This window comes from Corvus kubaryi, unplaced genomic scaffold (genome assembly GCF_017639235.1).
Source record: "Corvus kubaryi isolate FWS band 111438036 unplaced genomic scaffold, C.kubaryi_AGA036_p1.0 37341, whole genome shotgun sequence".
Lineage (NCBI taxonomy): Eukaryota > Metazoa > Chordata > Aves > Passeriformes > Corvidae > Corvus > Corvus kubaryi.
The window spans coordinates 1086885-1107925 of record NW_024581112.1 but is presented as its reverse complement, the minus strand read 5'-3'; the positions used below and the strand labels follow the sequence as shown (position 1 = coordinate 1107925).

The following is a 21041-nucleotide window of genomic DNA, read 5'->3' as shown; positions in this document are numbered from 1 at the left end:
CTGAGATTATAGTGCAGCCTGAGGGGGAAGGGGGAGGCACCACCACAGAGCCTGAACTATTTACTTCACGTTCTGTAACAAGTAAGTAGTGTCGTGACTAGAAATCCATTTTCCCATTTCTCAGACTAACTGCTAAACCTACACTTCTGTTTGCTGGGTTGAATCCTAAATTTTAGCCACTGACTAGTCTTACTGTGGTCTAAGATTAGTGACCTGGGTGGAGGCAGGAACTGAATTTTATTAGAAACCTGTATATCTATTTATGCAGAACTAGCACTGAATTGGAAATCCTGTACTTCAGCTTTCAGACAACCATTAAAACTTCCAGCATATAATTCCTCCCCTCTGTAGCTATACTACATTTAAATGAATACCTTGAATCAGTGGTGCTCCTTTTGATGTAGTATCAGGCACTTTTACAGGTCCAAGGCATAATCAGCAAGTTTGTTTCTGTCAGAAGGAAATGGTGTCCTTCTGAACAGAAGGGTCTTTCCTGTGCTGGGTCCTGCACTTGGGTCACCACAACCCCATGCAGTGCTCCAGGCTGGGGCAGAGTAGCTGGAAAGCTGCCAGTTAGGAAAGGCCCTGGGGGTGTTGGTCAACAGCAGCTGCACGAGCCCAGGTGTGCCCAGGTGAGCAAGAAGGCCAAGGGCACCTGGCCTGTACCCACAGTGGTGTGTCCAGCAGGACCAGGGCACTGACTGTCCCTCTGTACTGGGCACTGGTGAGGCACCTCCAGTCCTGGGGTCAGTTTTGGGCTCCTCACTACAAGGGCATTGAAGTGCTGGAGCACGTCCAGACGTGGGAAAAGAGCTGGGGAAGGGTCTGGAGCACCAGGAGCAGCTGAGGGATCTGCGGGGCCTAAGCCTGGAGAAAAGGAGGCTCAGGGGGAACCTTCTCACTCTCCACAACTCCCTGACAGGACAGTCGAGCCAGGTGGGCTCCCAGGGAACAAGGGACAGGACAAGAGAAAACGGCCTCAAGTTTCCAACGGCACCAGGGGAGATTTAGATTAGGTATTATGAAAAAAGGGTTGTCCAGCTTTGGAATAGGCTTCTCAGGGAAGTAGCCAAGTCACTATTCCTGGAAGTGTTCAAAACCCACGTGGATACAGCATTTGAGGACACTGTTTAATAGTGAACATGGAGGTGATGCTGGGTTGATGGTTGGACCTGAGGATCTTAGAGGTCTTTTCCAACCTTAACAATTCCATGATTCAAGGCATGCTCTTACTGTCCTGAAATCTTCTGGGCAGTAGCGTGGTGACTGTATTCCCTTTTACTCCCTTTTACAAGGAGGATACTACTATGGAGTAATCTAGATGAAGAGTACTCATCCATGAAAAGGTATTAAGGTATCTGCCTTCAGATCAGCCACTGACCTTGCAAAGAAGTAATTTAGAGTAACCAAAGTGATGAAACAGAGGCAATGCTGGAGTTTTAGCATCAGTAACTATGAAACAATACAGCTTGTTCCCTACTGTCTTTACAGTTAGACATTTTCGATAACAGTTTTAAATCCCTTCCATTCTCTCCTACTCAAAACAAAAGCTCAAGGAATTTCTCCTCTCAAAGACCAGCATTACCTGTTAAAAATATAGACTTCAGTTATCAACAGCTAAAAATCTAAAAAAATAGCTGTTGAGGTACAGCCAGCCAGTTGAGCATGCTACAAACTCAGCATCTGAAAATTTATACTACTAATTTCTAAAAGTTTATCACACACAGGAAGAGACAGCAATCCAGAGACTACAGAGATTGACAAAATTTATTTATTTATTCCCCACTTTTACTGACTTTTCAAAGAAACCCACCGCAAATACCTTCCAAGCTGGAATATACTAGTATGCTACCACTGTTAAAAAAAAAAAGGCATGAAAAAAATGTACAGTTGAAGGCTATTAAATTCTGATGCATCTGCATGTTCACTTAAGAGTCCTTATTATTCTAGGACAGTGGAAGTACAGTGGACATTCAGTGATAGCTATTTTGCCAGCTCATGAAGACAAACAAGGACTGATCAGTGTGTCTGCCTTCTCTTTAAAAGCCAATCAGCAATAAATAGATGGTGTCATTCATTGTCATGCAGGAATGATTGTGGTCTCTCTACTTAGTGGGGCTTCTGGGTTTTCATGATTTTAGGCTACTGGATGGTTGAGGAGTTTTGGGAAAAAGAAACTTTGAAAGGTGAAAATTCAGTTTATTACAACAGGCTATGTTTAAATTTTATGCTTTAACAGATTATCAGCATAGTTTCATGCCTTAATGTCTAACAGCAACGACATTCTTTTTTCCCCCATAAAAGGGGCTATTATGAATGCATTATAATCGAAAATCAAATCTTTATACCACCTATGTTATATTCAGATGTCATATTAAGAGATATCATCTGGGTTAATTACATAACACCATGTTAGAATATGCCTAAAATAAGAGGTTTTAATCAACTATGATGTGGCTTAAACACCACTTTTTAGACATAACTCTGCATTATTTCTGAAATTTTTAATATATCTTAAAAATATACCAATTAAAATAAATTATTGTTATATATTTCTTTGTATCAAAGAAGAATCTTCAAACTTACAAAAAGCCAGTCCAGAGGTAAGTATGTGTCATACTCCACTAGTGAAGAATTTAAAGTAACTGACATTATTTCCAAATAGTCTACTTCTTTCAACATACAGTTTATTGCCTGCTCTTTATTTGTTATTTAGCTCACAGAAAGAAGAAAGAGCATTTTGTTTCACAAGAATGTCTCTCGACAGAGCGGACAGGTGGATTTGTTGCTGGATGAAAACCATTTGTACTGAAAAAGAGAAATACAGCTGTTTAATATACAAAGGCAAGCTGAGTATCAGAAACACTGGCAGATCATCAATAATAACCATTATTGCCAGGGATCTGTGTTGTTAAGCTGCACCAGGGGAGGTTTAGACTGGACATTAGGAAGAAGTTCTCCACAGAAGGAGTGACTGGGCATTGGACTGGGCTGCCCAGGGAGGTGGTCGAGTCACTGTCCCTGGAGATATTTAAGAAAAGACTGGATGTGGCACTTAAGTGTCATGGTCTAGCTGACAGGGAGGTGTTAGGTCATAGGTAGGACTTGATGATCTCAAAGGTCTGTTCTGACCTAGTTAATTCTGTGATTCTGTGAATGTAACTATCAAAACATTAACTATACTTTAAAAAACCCAGCAAGAAACAGTAAAAAAACCCTTTTCACTCGTGCATGTATGCATGTGTATATGTACATATGTATTTGCACACACACATATTAGACACACATCGTGTAGCAGCTCCTCTCTCATTACCTGCCCTTATATCCTAGTACAAAATCTACAGAAATAATTTATGAGTTCAGGTAATCCCAGATACTCCAATGACAAAGGGGAAAATTGTTGGTACGACAGTAGAAGTTTCTGGTTTAAACTATATGGACAGCCAGGCTGGACGGGGCTTGGAGCAGCCTGGTCTAATGGAAGGTGTCCCTGCCCATAGCAGGGGGTGGGAACAGATCAGCTTTAAGGTTCCTTGCAACCCAAACTGCTCTACAATTCTATGATATTTTGCGTACTTAAAAAGATTTACTCCAGGTACTTACCAAGCAAGCTGAATGAAACTTCTTCTTGCATGTTCTGCAAGCTTTTTTGGGAAGAGAATAGTTTGAACCATGAATGACTGAAAAACAGATCATGCAATCTTCAACGCCTTCAAAACGTTTATCCACATTATTTTTCCACAAAGATAAGCCTTCCATAATACTTCCATTCTAACAGAGGGAAAAGAGCTGTTAATACCATAGAATTCCTTTGGACTATTTCTGTTGTAGTCATAAAAACATGAAGGAAACAAAGCCTGAAGGGTTTATAATCTGAAATTACATGCAATACATGCAGTGCATAATTTATAATACTCTGATCTATAGAAATGGGAGTATTCATCAGAGCAGGAAGAGTGTATTCAGGAGAACTTAAAAAGGGATTTTGAAATTTTCAATCACTGCTTTGTTTTGTTCTAACCACAGATGATGCAATTTCAGCAATCATCAGTCTTTTAGAGAATTCTATGGACTGAGTTTTTGGTTTGATTTTTATTGGTGATTATTTTTTTGGGTTTCTTTTCAAATTAGAGTTGACATGGTACTGCCACACAGGACAAACACTGGCCCACATCTTAAGAGATATAAATTTTCATCTTGGGCCCTGGAATTATCAGGACCTTATAGGCTGATCATTTTACCCCTGTTTATGTATCTGGAGAAAAGCAGATGATAAGAGTGACCCAATTCTATGAAGGCCTTTGCGATCTACTGATGAGGTCTGTTACACAGATCTATACAGTACTCCATTACTAGGAATATCTTTCTGCTATAAGGACTTCTTCAGTTTTCTAAACTAGGAGCTTTCTTTAAATTCACCTGATGTGTAAGATACGTGCTTAACTGTAGCATCCAATTGCGCCACTGCTGTACAGCCACACCAACCCTCTTTCCACTCTCAACTGTTATGGATCCCAGTGGATAATTTGATGGAAGCTGTATTATTAATTCAATAAAGATATCATCAACGGAGTAAGTTGCAATGACCTCTCGTGCTGCAGACCGAGCTTTTACCTTTGAAAAAAATACACGTATTAAAAAATGCCACAGAGAGATACTAACCATCTCCAGTCTTTGTGTGCGTGTGTATATATATATATAAACTATAAATACATTATTAGACACATGGAATTATTTTCTTAGATCAGGTAAACGTTTTTTCAAAGAAAACAAAAATCTACTCATATCTTGGCAAACTAAAAGAAATTACCAGCCAGTTTTAAATCTACTGATTACATTTTTTAATAAAACAAAAAAAATAGCATATTGATAGCAGTACCTTCCACTTACTTCCTCAACTTCTCCAACATCCTAAAACCCATTCTTTCTGTTTTTTCTAAGCAGAATATTAATAAACATCAATTTAATATATTGATACCAAGCAGAATTATGTTTAATCAGTCATTTAGAACAACAAATTTGCAATCGTATAAAACACTCAGAAGTACAGTCCAGTTCTGAAAAGCAAAATTTCTTGAAACGTTTGCAAAAAACCCAAGCAAATAAAAAGAAAGGACAGAAAGTCTTACTCACTGTCATGCCGTTAAATAACTGTGTGCTAGTCTGAACGGAAGATATTTCCTGGGAGGAGAGCACACTGCTGACATATTTGCTTGTGAATTTATCCACAACATTGAAGACACGCTTCTCACAGCTATTCCACCACAGCCTCACCATGGCTGGCAGGTCTTTCAGCGTTATATGGTACACAGAGCAGGCCAAGTGTGGGATCTGGGATGACAGCACCCCTGTCCCTGGGAGGGAAAAAAAAGGTGTTGAAATACTCTTAGTACATTAGTCACGGATGATGGTGCCTCCACACCACATACAAAAATTCTGATTCCAGTATAAGTGTGGTAACTGGAATTTCTAAGGGCTTGTTTGACTCAGCCCTTCTTCACCAGGCTGGCTTTTTTGCTCCTTAGCATGACAGTCCACACCTTGGAACTCACCTTCTAATTTAGAGACTGAACTCCAAATGGACACCAGAAATCAACCATAATTTTATATTGTAGAAATCAAAGAACATTCACTTTGGAGCACACAAACAGTAAGATGTTTGGAGGACAGCTGAGCTTTGCAGGCATGTATAGAAATGGCCTCAAGCTGCCCTAATAGAGGTTCAGGTTGGATATTAGGAAAAAATTCTTTGTTGAAGGAGTGGAAAAGCACTGGAACAGGCTTCCCAGGAAAGTGGTGGAGTCACCATCCCTGGAGGTGTTCAAAAAACAAGCAGACAGGGCACTCTGTGATATGGTTTAGAGGGCACAGTGGTGTTCAGTCAAAAGGTGAACTTGGATGATCCCATAGGTCTATTCCACCTTAATGATTCTATGATGAGATAAGGGAAATCTTTCCCTTGGGATGTCATGTTAGTAATTCTTTCTTACTGTCATCCAGATAAATTGTTCTGCAACATAAAGTGATGTCCAAGCAAAAAATTAAGAAATGGAAACTCCATTTTCTTGCTTATACCTGCATAGCTACATTAAAAAAAAAAATTAATGAAGGGACTTCAAAAACATTCTTTTTTTCATGTTTCTCAGCTAAAGAAAGCAGCATATCTTCTCTCATCATCACTGATTAACTGGGTCTTCTGAACAGCATGACAAAAACAACACACAATTTAACATCTCAAACATTTAAAAATATATACTAAAATATTTTCTAATATTTTGAATTTCTATATTGAAATACAAGAAAATACAGAAATCTTATTTAGTATTAAAAAAATATATCTAGAAGCAATGGTCCCAGAATAGATCCCACATTTTTAGTGTTTGGGAATCTTCACATTCAGGATTCAATAGTAGTAATGTATTATCCCTGGGTTTTGTTTTTCTTGGTTTCTCTGACAAACATGTCAACTTTGGTTAAGTTTCATATCGGGAGTGTTAGCCAAAGATTTTTAAACACAGGTATGTATTTGTCTCTCTGTGTATTTGTTTTATAGGTAAGATTTTCTAAATAAGTATTTTTAAGCAAAAAAGCACATTTAAATATAACAACTCTCTCAAATGCACAAATACAACCTTTACTAACCTTTGACATCTAAATGAAGTTCTTCAGTAAAGAAGGTTTTTGTGTCCTTATTCGGAACTTCTGAAGTTGGTCCAGAAAAGACAGGGTTTTCAGGCATAAGCCTGAACAAGTGATAAAGCAGTTTATTCAAGCTTTTAGTTCTTCTAAGATATTGTGAGTAGAGAACTCGCAGCTGGTAGCATTAAAAAAAAAATCACAAAAAAACCACAACACAGTAAATACAGCTTACTCTGTAAATAATACAAATATATCCTTGCAGGGAGGAAGAACAACACTGTGATTCAGAACTAGTGTTTAGAAGAGAAGTTTAGTTCTCTGCACCATTTTGAATGATTAGAAGATTATAATATGTACCAAGCTTGTTTGAAAATGCAAAAAAGAGTCATCTTTTAATGAATCTTCTTCATCGCTCTAATTTTACCATCCTCAACAACAGTGGTGCAGAAGTCTAAGTCTATTGATGCTTTCAGAATTCCACTAATTTCACAAAAACAAGGAATAAGAAGTTACATAATTAAAAGAATAAAAAGGCTGGTGAAACTTCAAGATTGAAACTAAGTAAGTAGATTAAGAAATTCAGTTAAAAAGAAATCACTCTGAATATATACCTGAGAAGAAGCTGCTTTAAAGAAAGCTAATGTTAACTTCCAAGTGAGAAGATATCCTAGAACAAGGCAGAACTCATCGCTCAGGGGTTGAATAACTGCAAATTCTCCAACCGGAATGCATTCCAGGATGTTTTCTAGCAAGAGTTCTTGAGTGGCCAGGATAGACATAAGAGCTGCTGGAGGTGATCTGTGGAAAAATGTTATCTGGAATAGTAAACTCAAATCTTGTGCACAGCATGAACTGAATTTATGTTCATAGCCTTCCTAAAACGTCATGAAAGTAAAGCCATGCACGCAGAACATAAAATGAGCCTTTCATTATAGGAAAATTTACTCTTTTTAATTTTTTTTTTCCCCTGAAAGAGGTAGTTGGTTTTTTTACCTTCTTAGAAGACAAATTTAAATTGAATGCTGATCACTTCATCTGGAAGTGGTCTATGGCTGAGCTCATTTAACCTACACCATGGATAGCTGCTTTGCTTGCTTTCTCTGGAGTCACACCAACAAAGGAGCAACTGAACAATGATCTCCTAATCACTGTTGGCTCTGGGTTGAAAAGCCTTTTGCAGCTCTGCAGTTAGGAAAGGTATTAATCATTGGGCTGAGGTTAAAAAGGAATTTTAACCAATTACCACATTCCCTCTTCAAACTACAGGCTTCACTGGATTCAAGTTGTATAAAACACACAGGTTGATTTTGTTCAGTTTCAAGTAACTTAACTGTGCAGATGGACACATTCTGAATACAAGCAAAAATCTGCACTTAGTCCAGCAACTGCACCTAAAAATAACTGCAAATACTGTCTCCAGTTTTAGTGCAAAGGCAGATAAAACCAAAATATTTAACATTTTAAGTATTTATTACCTTATTATCATAGCCATGCAATTTTTTTTCTTTTAACCTCTCCTGGCTGACAGCTACTCTGCTGCAAATTTCAATCTTAATAAAAACACATTTTAAAAATATGGAAAACAGTATTATAAAAAGTGAGGGAAAAAATACACACAGTGCCAATTCCTCCTCTTCATCACCATAGGACTTGAGATCTTCATCATCAAATTTAGGCAATTCAGGCATTAATCTGTAGAAATATGGAAAGGAAATCAGGTTTAATTTTTAAATAATTTATAATAAACTATTTTAATATATGTGATGCATCGTTCTTTGCTTATCAATGTCAACATTACTGACAGGCAATAAAATAATGGCAATTATTCTATAACAACAGAATCTTTAAGAGACAGGTCACCATTGCAAAGATGGTTCATGAGTGACAGCCAACAAGCATGTATCTTTGCTCACTTCTCTTTCCAGACCTCTTACTTTTCCTGAGTCATGCTAAAATAAAATTCTCTATCAGAATAAACCTATTGCAACTTTATGCCTCAGTGTAAGTGAAAGATAATGGTGGCTGGCTTAAGCCACCTGCCTTGCACTCTGCATTTTGGAGAGTCAAATGCACATACTATTTTTCAAATTCTGTATTGTCTCTTTAGGTATCAGAAATATGCAAGAAGTTCACAAGAATATTACCTATTTATATTCACTTTCTTACCTAAATTAGTGAAAATAAAAACGTCATACTAATTAATGGTAGTGCCAGGCCCAGATCAAACCTGGAATATTTCTGTCTACATTTTAGGATTCTATGAGTGCTAAAATAAGGGCTAAAAATAAACACCTTTATTAAGTCTACTAATACAATTAACTTTAGCATTCATAGTTTTATATAGTGTCCTCCAAAAAAGAACACAAATTGTCCAGTTAAGGATTTTCTCCCATAAAGGAACATGATTTTGCTACAAGTGCATATTCTAGAATACATTTAAAAAAAAAAGAGGCAGGAAGGTTGAGAGGTGACAGGAGTGAGAAATGTGTTGCTTCTTACTTATGCAGCATATGGTAGACAGAAACCTGTACAGGTCGAGCCCGGAAAAGCAACAACGGACAGAGTGTGTTCAGCAGAGTCTGGAGTTTATCTGGAAGATTTGTCTTCTGGCCTGCAACAAACTTCGGTGGCAGCTTATGGTTTAACAACTGGTCCTTTGAGATGTAAGTCAGAGCTTCACCCAAAGATGTTAACACAGAGTTCTGAAAAGAGCCGCCTGATGCATTTTTGGTTTCTCCTATTTAAAAGAAGACAAGCTGTGATGCAGAACGTATGGATGATACCACAAACAAGCTCTGCCGGAAACAGCTCAAGACTGCACTTGGCAGGTTCCATCTTATCTTAAGAATCTCTGTGTTACATGCAATTACTTTACTAATTAGCATGTAAGTGTTAAAAAAACTGAGTTGTTATAAACTCCATTTACATAATATTCCTGTAAATTCAAAAATGTGGTCTGTTCAGTTCTATTTCAGAACAGCCTGGCTGTTGTCCCCTTGTCATATACTTGCCTGTGATTTTCACCAACAAAGGTAGCAGCAAATTGTGAATTCCCTCAGAAAAGAATTCTTGCCACTCACTGACCAAGTTCCTAGGAAGATTTGCAGTACTGTCAGGAGTTGCAGCCTCAAAGTAAGCGCTAAGGGCAGATGCCAAGTCACAACTGACACAAGCAAAAATCTGCACAAGTGGGACATGGTAAAGCAAACGGCTTTCACTTGTTGTCTAGGAGGAAATAAACAAAGAGGAAGATTCCTTAGCCATAAATTTGCTTTAAAATATGTTTCACATTTCCATCTACACCAGTAAGTGTAATTTCAAAGACGATTCAATTGCAAGAACTATTTGAAAATTATTTGAGGCAGAGACATGTTTAAAAATAGGATTTGTACTTTAATAAGACTTCCTGAAATGAATTTCCAAGTGTCACCAATACTTAGAACCATGGATTGTTTCCTTACAATGACAAAAAGAAAATTCAATTGACAACATGCTACTCAAAACCGGAACTTACTGAAGTGGCTGTCAGGAGAACATTTCCTCTCCCCCAACACAGCTGCTTTCTTTTTATTTTTGTTCTAACTAGTTGCCTCAGAAAGGAGTATCATTATCAATTAAAAATATTCCCTACTTAGTCTACACAACAAGATTTTCTTAAAAGTTTGCTGGTTTTTTTGTTTTAAATAAAATACATAGTTCTGAGGCACAATAGGTAAGATTAATCCTGAGACCAAGAAAGGTCACATGAAGTTTCCAGCCTGCCCTTCTAAGTGCATAGGTGACAGAGAGTGAGAGATTCTGTATCTTTATTTGATTAATCAGGAAGTAGTCAGCTGACTACTGACACTACTGACCTATTTCCTACCAGCATTAGAATATAACTTTGATGTTTCATGTGATCAGTTAGATACTGAAATACAGACACTGCTTTTTACTCAGTTAATTTTGATGTATCATGTTAGACTGTGTCTTGAAGGAATATAATTTTTCAACATAGAGACCTACAGCAGACATATTTCAGAATTATTCTCCAATTACCAGTGTCATTATTAAATATCATATTACTTGAAGAGTGAGCTGATTTTATCTCCAAACACAAAGAGGACAGTATTATTGCTTGTGCTTTTAAACCACATTTGACCTTTCTCCAAAGTCCAATATAAACAGGATTTTGTGCAATTCTTTTTAACATTGTGTCAAGTATTTGGTATGCTGAGATTACTACAGTGTCCATGTGATATACAGGGAATAATCAAGAAGGTAAGTACATTAAAAGTGAAAATGCTTCCATATTACCTCTAACCAAGCCAGCATGGAGCACATCAGAAAGTCCCACTCGTTATCAGCCAAAGGAGCTGTGGAGTATTTCAGCAACAAGGGAAGGTAACGCATCATCTCAATGTTGAAACCAAGCAATTGAGCACTTGTTTCTTTCAGATTGCTGTAATAAAAATACAACCAAAGCTTATATAGCTAGATGTTGTAGACATGAGTATTTATATTCTTTCCTTCACTCCTCCCCACAGAACCACCACGCTCTGCCCTATGCACTTTTGATTTTCTGTCTTTCAAAGGCAGAGTGCTACATTAGCTGCCAAGTTGAAGTAAGATTCCTAAACTACAGATTCATAAATTTGTACAATTTACACATTTGTTCGAGCAATATACTTATATAAACTACAAAATTTAGCAATTTTAATTAAATCAATGCAAGAAAAATAATCATTTTAAGTTAGTGATTTAGGAAAAAATATTAGCCCTCAAGTGTCCAAATATTATACATTATAGGTTTAGATTACTAGGAAGAAATTCTTCCCTGTGAGGGAGGTGAGGCCTTGGCACAGGTGGCCAGAGGAGCTGTGGCTGCCCCATTCCTGGAAGTGTTGAAGGCGAAGCTGGATGGAACTTGGAGCAACTTGGTCTAGTGGAAGGTGATCCTGCCCATGGCAGGGGGTGGAACTGGATGAGCTTTGAGGTCCCTTTCAACCCAGACCACTCTACAGTTTTAGGATTATTTTGAAACTTTGTTGCCTGGATTTTTCTCACTATAGTCAAGACAAATAAATCTCAGTATATTTTCACTCCTTGCTCAAAGATTTACAAGTTACATTTTCGGGTCCAGAATTTTAAAAGACAGACACTTAAGTTTGGTATGCAAGTTTTCTCCCTGCTGCCAAAATAAGCAATCAGAACTTGGAACTGAATATCCAGCAACAGCTACAAAAGCTGGTCTGTTCTGAATGCATTTGAAAACAGCTGACATCTTTCAAAAGCTCCTTAGTTTCCCAGCCTTCAACCACCCAGGTAATTTTCTGCAGCATGAGTTTGTAAATACCTAATAAAAGAGATATTAAAACCATGGGTCCTACAAAAGCTTAAATATGTAATATTAGAGCAGTAGACAGCAGTTGTACAGATTGATTTTGTTTGAATTAATTACTAGTCTGTATTTTTTTAAACTTTTGTCTTAGAAATAAAAAAAAAAAGTCAAATTATCTCGAAATTGCACCCACCAGCTAAAGAGAAAGCTGTCCTCATTATCATTTTTCCAAGATATTATGATTTTCAGTATTGCAGGTAGTAGATGATCACAATCAATACTTCTATCCTTCAAGCAGGAGTTCAAAATGGAAAGACATCCAAATGCTCCTATGACATAATAAAAACATATATTTCATAGTCTTAATTATCAAGACAAAACAAATATTAGAATGTGTGTCAACAGAACTTAACTTTAATATCATAGGACAGTTTGGATAATACCTAAGGTTTCTTCTTTGAGCACTTAACCCACAGATGTCATTGTTAAATTATAATAATATATCCAACCCAAACTTATAAAAAAAACCACCTAGTATAAGATTAAGTGATAGTTCATAAAATTTTAAAAAAGGAAAAATACCTGCTAAGATTGGAATTTCTTTGTGCTACTAAAAATACAGCATGCTAAGCAATAATTTGGACAGCTAATTAATACAATGCAACTGAAAGTTGTGAATTCTAATATTATTGGAATGTTAATTGGAGTCCTAGTTGGAATATTAATTTTTACTTTTAGAGTGGAGTACAACTGTTGCATTAGTACTGTTTACCATTTTTAAGAAGAACTGTATTTATCTAGATTTCTTGGAGAAAATGAACATTGCCAACAAGCACATTGACAAAGAAATAAGGTAAAGTATCACATATGCATAGCAAAACCAACCAAAGCCCTGCTTCACTTAAACAACTTTAGCAGCATTTTCCCGATCTGAAAAGAAAGAGACCATTGGAATGGTAAGCCTACAACCTACTACTTAATGTGAATTTGGACATACATATTCTGCTCAGGAATCCCTAGAAAACTGAGAAGTAGTAGAAGGGAAATGCTGGTTACAAAGAAAAGGCCTCCACAACAGAGGAGGAGTGAGGATTCTTCCATTTTCTTCTGCTTAAAGTTTCAGAGACACATTTGTTTGCCTCACTGGTTCACTTAAAAAGCCAGGAGTTTCCATCTCTTTCAACTACGATGAAAGAGTAGGAAACTTTCACAGTAGAGATTTTTAAGATTCCTCTCAATTGCCGCATGACACTAGCACTGACAATTTTCATACCTGAAGAACACCCATTTGAAGAACTCATCTGAAATCCTGAGAACACTGCCAAGGGACAGACGCCCACAGTTTAAAGTAACCAAATATGGTCTTTTTCAATTTAAGTACACACAGCTCTGTTACAAAACCTACACTTCAGTTTTCATATAGACTGATCAATAAGAGTGTGTGCAAGAACACACAAAAGCAGTAAGAGACAAAAACAGAAATTACTTTCCTCTTAAATGGCATCTAATTCATACAGATAGAAGGACTGTGTGTGAGCATTTCCAAATAATTTTCTTGAAAAGCAGCAAGTTTGTGAAAACATAGACCCAAATTAAGTGGCTATAGTTAAAGTAATATTATCGTACATCTCAATTACCTCTTAAGTAATTTTCCACAGCTGCAGACAGTTAATCTAGTGCAGTTTTCAGTTGGAGGAGCTACTCAAAAATTATATGTAAACTGTGAAAGAATTCTTGGCAAGGCATCTAAAGACAATCATAAGCAGTTGACAATAGTAATATTTTTGCATGCTGTGTAAAGCCTAAATGGTTCATGGAAAACTTTCATATTTACAGATGTGCTTATATAAGATAGATCAAACTAGAAGTACAGCAACATCAAGATGCTTTTAATAATATCAGCCTAAATCTTTTAGTTCTAATTTTGTACCTGACAGCAGAGCTTGTACTCTCTGAATGACACAGAAAACTACTATGCCAAACAGTCTAGAAGAAATAGGCAAACTGAGAAAGCATTTTTCTAGGAAAAGCAATATTTATAGTAAATATGTTTTATCTAAAAGCAAACATTATTACAAACAAATGTTCTTAAATTCTAATGAACTAGACTGACGTAAGAATATACTCACCATCAGTGCTGGAAAGCTCTGTCTGTGTACATGTCATAAGTTTGGCCACACAATGGAAGACAAGTTCTCTCTTCTCCTCCTCAATTAAGAAAGGTGATAAACACTGAAGTGTATGCAATCTGCCCTCTGTTAATGGAAGGAACCTATTCATGCAAGCAAAACATCAAGAATGAAAGGAACCCAAAAACTGAACTAGGAAACAAAGTATCAGTTAGTTCATAATGATGTAATATCCTCTGACATAACTAATCCCACATGCTAAACTGAGTCTGACTTTCACATGCCATAGGCATGTATCACTTCATTTTCAGCCTTCAGTTGTCATTGGTCAGAATCAGGATCATTTCACACTACCAACATTTGCAACAAACCATAAGTTTATAGGCAGCAGTATTAAGATACCCTTCTGTTGTCTTGAAAAGTTCTTTCCTCTCCCAGGATACAGCGCTCTCAGCATGAATCACTTTGGCCATGGTTAAGGACCAGAGTCTTCCATGTGCCTCTGATCTTCAAAGAAGAAGAAAGACTCTGGTTAATATACACAGATGCTCAGGGTTCACCACAAAAACATCTGGATGCATTCTGAATCAACACACAGATGGAAATACAGTGGCAGTCTATACAATATGAACTGTGAAGACACAGCTAAGAGTTGTTTCACCCATTCTCACATACCTGTCAAATACAGTTTGCTGCAGGCTAGCTGTACTACTCAGAGTACTGAACTCCTCATATGTGATGTGCATCTCTTCTAACATATGAAGATATTCCAGAAGCAAATAAGGAGGATTCTCCAATTCTTCAATCCATTGTAATGAGTACAGCAGTTCTGCAACTAATTAAACAACAGCTGCTGTTTATAAATGACTACTGACTTGCATAAGCAGGAAGTCTCAGGTCAAGTTTTTGTTGGTTTTTTTTAATATGTTTTTAATGCATTAAGGATATTATTTTTACATGCAATCTCAGGTGCTTCAGAGCATGAACTGCGTATTTGCCATTGTATCATAACATACAAGAAAAAAAAGGCTACAGTAATCTATTCTAGATATTCAAGAAATTTTAAAGCAAATTAAGCATGATATGACTCCTCTCTGTTCTCCCCCTTTTTTTAATATATATTTCTTGCAGGCAAGGCAATCAATATCTAAGTCCAGAAGAAAACCAAGCAAATTTGGTAAGAGCTAGCATGCAGTTCCTTCATTAGCTTACAAAGACCAACATTAAACAATTACACTTTTCATCATGGTGAGATTTTTGGAGATATAATTGTTAATTTGATAATGCTGCATTTAATTTGAGCATTCTAAAATAAAAGGATTACACCTCATGGAATTAAGAAAAATTGTTGTCCCAAACTATCTTTACATAATGGTTAAACCCTCAAGGGAGGGATACAGTTCTTATTGCCCACTCATGCCAGTGCACAGTCTGTTTTGGCAATGAACAAATCTGAAGTTCATCAAAAATTCATACTTCTCCCAGTTCAAAGTTCTGTTGTGATAGGATGTATATAACCAAAAGAGGTCCAGGAATATAAACACTACATTTGTGCACACTTTTAAAGGAGACCTGAACAAAAAAAAAAATAAAGAGCAACAAAAGGTAAAAGGATAATTTTTCATACCTGTATGCCAAACTTTAACTATGCATTTCTAATTTTCAATTCAGGTTACAACTACTACAAAATAAGATTCCTTTAAGTTTTACCATTGTAACTTACTTATATTATCAATTTTCTTTCTTTCAGCATCATCATTTCCATGGACTACACCATTTTTCAATTGAAGTAGTACCATTTTACTTAATAAGGCTGAAGTACACAGATGGCCTGGAAGTTTTGTTGTGCCACACAGCTTGACACTTGATCCCAGAGGTTCACAATTCATACTAAGCCTTCCTTCCAAAAGAGGCTTGTGCATCCACTGTAACATGTGCATAAAAAGAGTTTGAAAAAATACTTTTATCTGTTTAACCTTGAAAATTCAGAATTATTAAGAAATAACCATGTGTCATGGGTTAGCATAGCTACGGAAGTGATTCTCTTGCAAAGAGGTGCTTACAGCTTCCTCTATGACCTGACAGAACCTATCAACTGGCTAGTTTGAATATTGGCAACTTTTTAAGCCACTTAAAGAGCTTGACATGCCTCTGTGGTCCACATTTAAGAATGAACAAACCCTGGGAAAGCTCTCTCTTGCTTCCGGCCTTGGGACAGTTAACTGGGGGAGAGCCGTGCGGCCCAGTGCGGCCGGGTCGGGTCAGCCATGGCGCGGCCCTGTTCCATCCGCGACCCTCCCCGCCACAGCCCTGCTCTGTGCAGGCAGCCCCTGCTGCGGCCGGGGCTCATCTGAGACCGCTGCTCCGCTGTCCAGCAAAGATCATGTGACCAACAGCAATAAGCAAACTCCAGCTGCAGGGCCTGGGTGAGATTAACACTTTTTTTAGTGCTGTAAGTTTCCTCCAGAACAGATGAAGCCTGCAGACATTAATCCTCTTCCGAGTCTGAGGAAGAGGGAAGGTGAAGAAAACACCATAGAGACACCAAAGTCAGTGAAGAAGGAAGAGCTGAAACCCTGAGGGAGGAGAAAGAGGAGATGCTTAAAGCTGAAATTCTGTTGTAAAGCTATGGTGGTGATGGACTATGATATATCAGAGTACCAGTTGTAATTTCATGAAAGCATGGGGGGTTGGAGCGTTCAAACTGTACTTGTGAGCAAAAGTACCTATGCTGAAACAAGCAAATGCTGAAGCAGCTGTAATTTGATGAGAAGTTTGAACAGGGAGAGATGGAAGTGATGAGGACTCTTGCTCCAAATCGGAAGGACAAGACCTCTGTTCCTAGAGATACTCCCAGAGATAGTCCTAGAGATGAAGATGATGAGGACCCTTTTGCTCCCAGGGAAGGGGGAGGGCCTCTATTCCTAGAGATGAGGATGCTCCCAGAGATGGGTGAAGAGAGCTTTTGTTTCTGAACAGCTCAACCTTAAAATGGTGCCCCAGTAGCTCAAGATTGGACCCTCGAAAGCAGTTGTGGGAAAAGCTGTAGGTCGGGGGAAGGGACTCTCACATGCGAGCAGAGAACCAACCCGGGCGGTTGTCTCGTTGTGTTACTGAATCCATGAGAGAACTTCTTGTGGAGATGTCTCCATAGCATGAGCAAGAGAGACTCCTCTCCCTAAGTACACTGAACAAAGTTATTATAGAAGTGGTAAACTGACTGAACATCTCAAGGGTTGTCTTTTTACATTGTCAGTGGGAGAAGGGAAAAAGGTGGGGGAAGGAGAAGTGTTCTGAAGGTTTGGTCTGATTTTTTTTTTCTTTCTTTTAGGTCTGTTAATAAACTTCTCTATATTCTTTTAAGTTTTGTGCCTGCTTTGCATTCTCCTAATTCTTATCTCACAGAAGGTAAATAAGTAAGTAATGAGTATTTTGGACCAAACCACTACACCATGAAACATACACATTGACAACAAAAGCACAATGGTGAGGATGACCCACTCCACTGTATTAAAAACCTAATTGCAAAGCAGCAATTTGGAACTGCACTGATGCCTCAAAAACAAATACATTTCTTTACAACTCTACATATTTTACAAGAAATTCTAGGGCTACTGAAGATTGGTGGCTGGACAGGAAATTTATGTCCTTCCCCACTCTCTACTTTATGTATGTCAGCATTTTGTTGATAGTTAGCGCAGCACGTTCCTCTGCAGAAATTGGTGTCTTTCACAAAATTCATCTTTATGAAGAATTAACTTAGAGATAAGAACATCTTCATAATATAAACTCTGTCAGATAAAATTCCTGAATTGTAAAGCAAGTTGCTGGTGCTCCATGCAGAAGAGGTAATTTCATGAATTTTGATTTTTGGGTCCATAAATACAGAGATTTTGTTCTCTTTATGAACAGAGGCTGAAAAGAACCTCTGCACAAACATGTGGTATTCATAAGTGCAGTCTTCCAGTCAAAAGGAAGAATGCTTACCACCCTAGGGGACAGAGGCTTGAGGAAAGATTGACCACCCTGTGCAATCCATTATCTTTTCCATACCTCAGAGCACAGAGACTCATGCAATTTCCCCCACTCAGTTTTGTTTGGTGTGACATGCTCATCATAAGCTCTCACAAGATATCCAGATTGTCCATCAGCTTCCATGAGCTTCAACAACAGATCACTGACTGCAGAAATCAAAACCTGAAGACTGAGAAAAGGAGAAAACGCTGTAAACAAGTTTGGCACTATTCATTAACAGCCACCTGCAAATTTTCCACTGATACAATGCTCCATACCTGCTGTACCAGGGGTGGTTTTAAGTTCTGCTCTACCCACTGCCTCCAACAGGCTGAAAAGTCTCTCAGTAATACAGATGTCAATTAAGTAAAGGCTAGTATAGCACTGATCCTGGTTTGTTTTGGAGAACGACACATTATGGAACAGACATGTGCATCCTAATTACCTTTTAACGTCCAAGGAGGAAGACTGAACTTGGTTCTTGACCCACAGGGCAGCTTTAAGCAAAAAGGTGCTCTGTTTCTGAGTGCTCTGAAGCTGATGCACAAGTGAATTTACACCAGACATCCAAGTGTGTTTTAATTTGCATACAAGTAAATCTATTGTAGGGAAAAAAGAAAACAAAACAACAACAAATGGACGAGCAAAACCACCACACACAGGTAAACTCTAATTACAACCTACAGCATACAGCAACATGTCTAAAGATCCTAGAGTAGGAAAACAATTCTCTTTTCTGTGGTTACATGCAAAAATTATCAGGGGCACACACACAGCTTTCTTGTTGCAGAGCAGTTTTAAATGAACTCTGACACACAGGTAAGATTTAATTTAATTGAGAATAACATTGATGTTCCTGTTTTCTGCTACCATATGTCCATACAGTCTTTAAAACCACAGATCTTTCTACCCAAATACTGAACATTCACAACATCAAGAGTCATTTATAAAGCAGCAGTGGTTTCCAAGCTAGTACTGTCTTACTTCACTTCTATGACAACACTAAAACATTGTATTTATTTGTATTAATGTCAGTAAATGCATGTACCAAATTAACACTCTCAAATTCTGCATTCGAAGAATATAAATCAGGATCTCAGCCTGAACATGAGATGCAATGTCTTGGGGTGACTTTATGATGTGTATCCCATATTGCTGCCCTATGCCCAGAAATTAATTTTTGTGCCCTTCTATGCCTTTAAACTGAGCCTGAGAGGGGGGAGGAAAAACTGAGCAAAACCTTTTCAAAGCAGTTTGCAGCTTGTTCAAGGTCACACAGAGACAGAGACTTTTTTCAACTGTGGCAGGACAGCGAGAGGGAAGGGAAGCACCCAGCTTACTTTTCTTTCCAGCCAGCTTTCAGCAGTTTTTTTTCCTCAGCTCCTTTTCCTTCGGAGAGATAAACTTTTGTCTTCCTGGGACTTTGTTTTTTTTTCCCTTTTCTCTGCTGGACTGTTTCAACATCAGAATACAATGGGAGGACTTTCCACCGAGGCCTTGGCCCTGGAGGTGGGCCCACCACCCTGTCCCAACTCCAAGGAGGGGGGGAGAGAGAGACTACAGAGGGACTCTGAAATTTTCCCAAGTTTCTCTCAGCAGAGCAAGAGGTTTTATTATTTAGCATCATAATCCCTTTTCCTGTGTGTTTGTTAAATAAATAGTTTTTATCTCTTTCACTTTCCTTTGAGGAAAATTTATTTCTTCCTGAACCTGGTGGGGGAGGGGTGGCTGTAGCCTGCCTCAGAGGATATATTTTTAGATTTGGCCAAACCGGAACACGCTGGTAGAGAGAGGCATGGATCACAATTTATCTGGGCAACTTGGCCAATAAAAATGGTTTCAGAATAAATACATGTTATCTGTAATGAAGCGATTGCACATATTTTTTCATAGACGCCCCAGACTGCAAAATGAACAAAATATGTTCATTTGTTTTGTTTCATAGACTTTAAATAACTTCTGTAACACTCCAAAAAGTGTGCAATATCACAGCCTCCAAGTTAGCTGATTCTAATATCAAACTTCAAAATCCTTGTAAAGATGCACAGGACTTGATGCTTAGCAGTAACTATGGGCACTGTAAATGAAAAGACAGATTTTTATGTTAGTTACAGCTGCAAATGCTTCATGTATGTGAACTCAGTATTCTATCACATGATTCTGTTTCATGAAAAGGAAGAATTTAGATGTAATCATCACCTATGAAAAAGCTCAGCTGAAGTTCTTTTTCCAGATTACCTGTCAAGTGTGTTGCATCCTGCCTCTGAGCACACAGCTGGAAGATGGTAAGGAGCAAGTCTTCTGAGGATGGCATCAGCAAACACCCTTTCACTGAGCTGAAAAAGCTTGAGGCCACATCGCAGATGAAAGATACTGATGGTTCAGTATTTCCAGCTTCAGAAAGATCCTTTGCTTTAGACAGAGCTGCTTGAAGTTTATCAATAATCCTTTCAACAAAAGTTTCACCAATCAGTGATTCTATTGGGCAGAGGAAAAAGACAGTATGCTTTGAATACTTGATGAACATGACCATGCAAAGATGTCATATTAATATGGACCAATTTGATTCCTATTTACTAATTTTGAATTCAAAATAAAGTGCAAAGCAGTTTCAGTCTAATGAATCCCTAAACTCTCTTATTTCACAGACACCAACCAACGTTTCACACTGCCAAGTGTCTTTTCTCCAAACCAGCTGAAGCAGCTTTGAAAAAGGTATATAAAATAGAGCAAGTGCAGAGTAATCCCTCCCCCTTTTATTCCTTCCTAGCTTCTGGCATCCAGCTGTGAGCCCAAGATTTCACCGGACTACTGCATATAGCCATGAACATGCTTAGTTCCTTTTTCATGGGATACAAGCAAGCCAATTCCATTTCTCCTCAAACTCCACAGTATTCTGTGGCAATGAGTTCCATTATTTAATTATAAACTGTATGAAG

General features: G+C 37.9%; 1 protein-coding gene across 1 annotated transcript in view; it reads right to left on the bottom strand.

The window, feature by feature from the left end:
• Positions 1-1749: 1749 nt before the first annotated feature.
• Positions 1750-21041, bottom strand: part of LTN1 (listerin E3 ubiquitin protein ligase 1) — a 33348-nt gene continuing 14056 nt past the window's right edge. The window contains exons 13-30 of the mRNA XM_042031509.1: positions 20341-20580; positions 18548-18701; positions 18142-18292; positions 15812-16013; positions 14764-14923; positions 14491-14595; positions 14089-14231; positions 12153-12288; positions 10936-11080; positions 9651-9864; positions 9139-9376; positions 8257-8331; positions 7251-7437; positions 6643-6814; positions 5134-5354; positions 4420-4614; positions 3604-3771; positions 1750-2808 (exon numbers count right to left, since the gene is read on the bottom strand). Of these exons, the coding sequence (XP_041887443.1) occupies positions 2746-2808; positions 3604-3771; positions 4420-4614; positions 5134-5354; positions 6643-6814; positions 7251-7437; positions 8257-8331; positions 9139-9376; positions 9651-9864; positions 10936-11080; positions 12153-12288; positions 14089-14231; positions 14491-14595; positions 14764-14923; positions 15812-16013; positions 18142-18292; positions 18548-18701; positions 20341-20580 (2969 nt within the window). The 3' untranslated portion in view covers positions 1750-2745. The remainder of the gene's footprint in view (positions 2809-3603; positions 3772-4419; positions 4615-5133; positions 5355-6642; positions 6815-7250; positions 7438-8256; positions 8332-9138; positions 9377-9650; positions 9865-10935; positions 11081-12152; positions 12289-14088; positions 14232-14490; positions 14596-14763; positions 14924-15811; positions 16014-18141; positions 18293-18547; positions 18702-20340; positions 20581-21041) is intronic.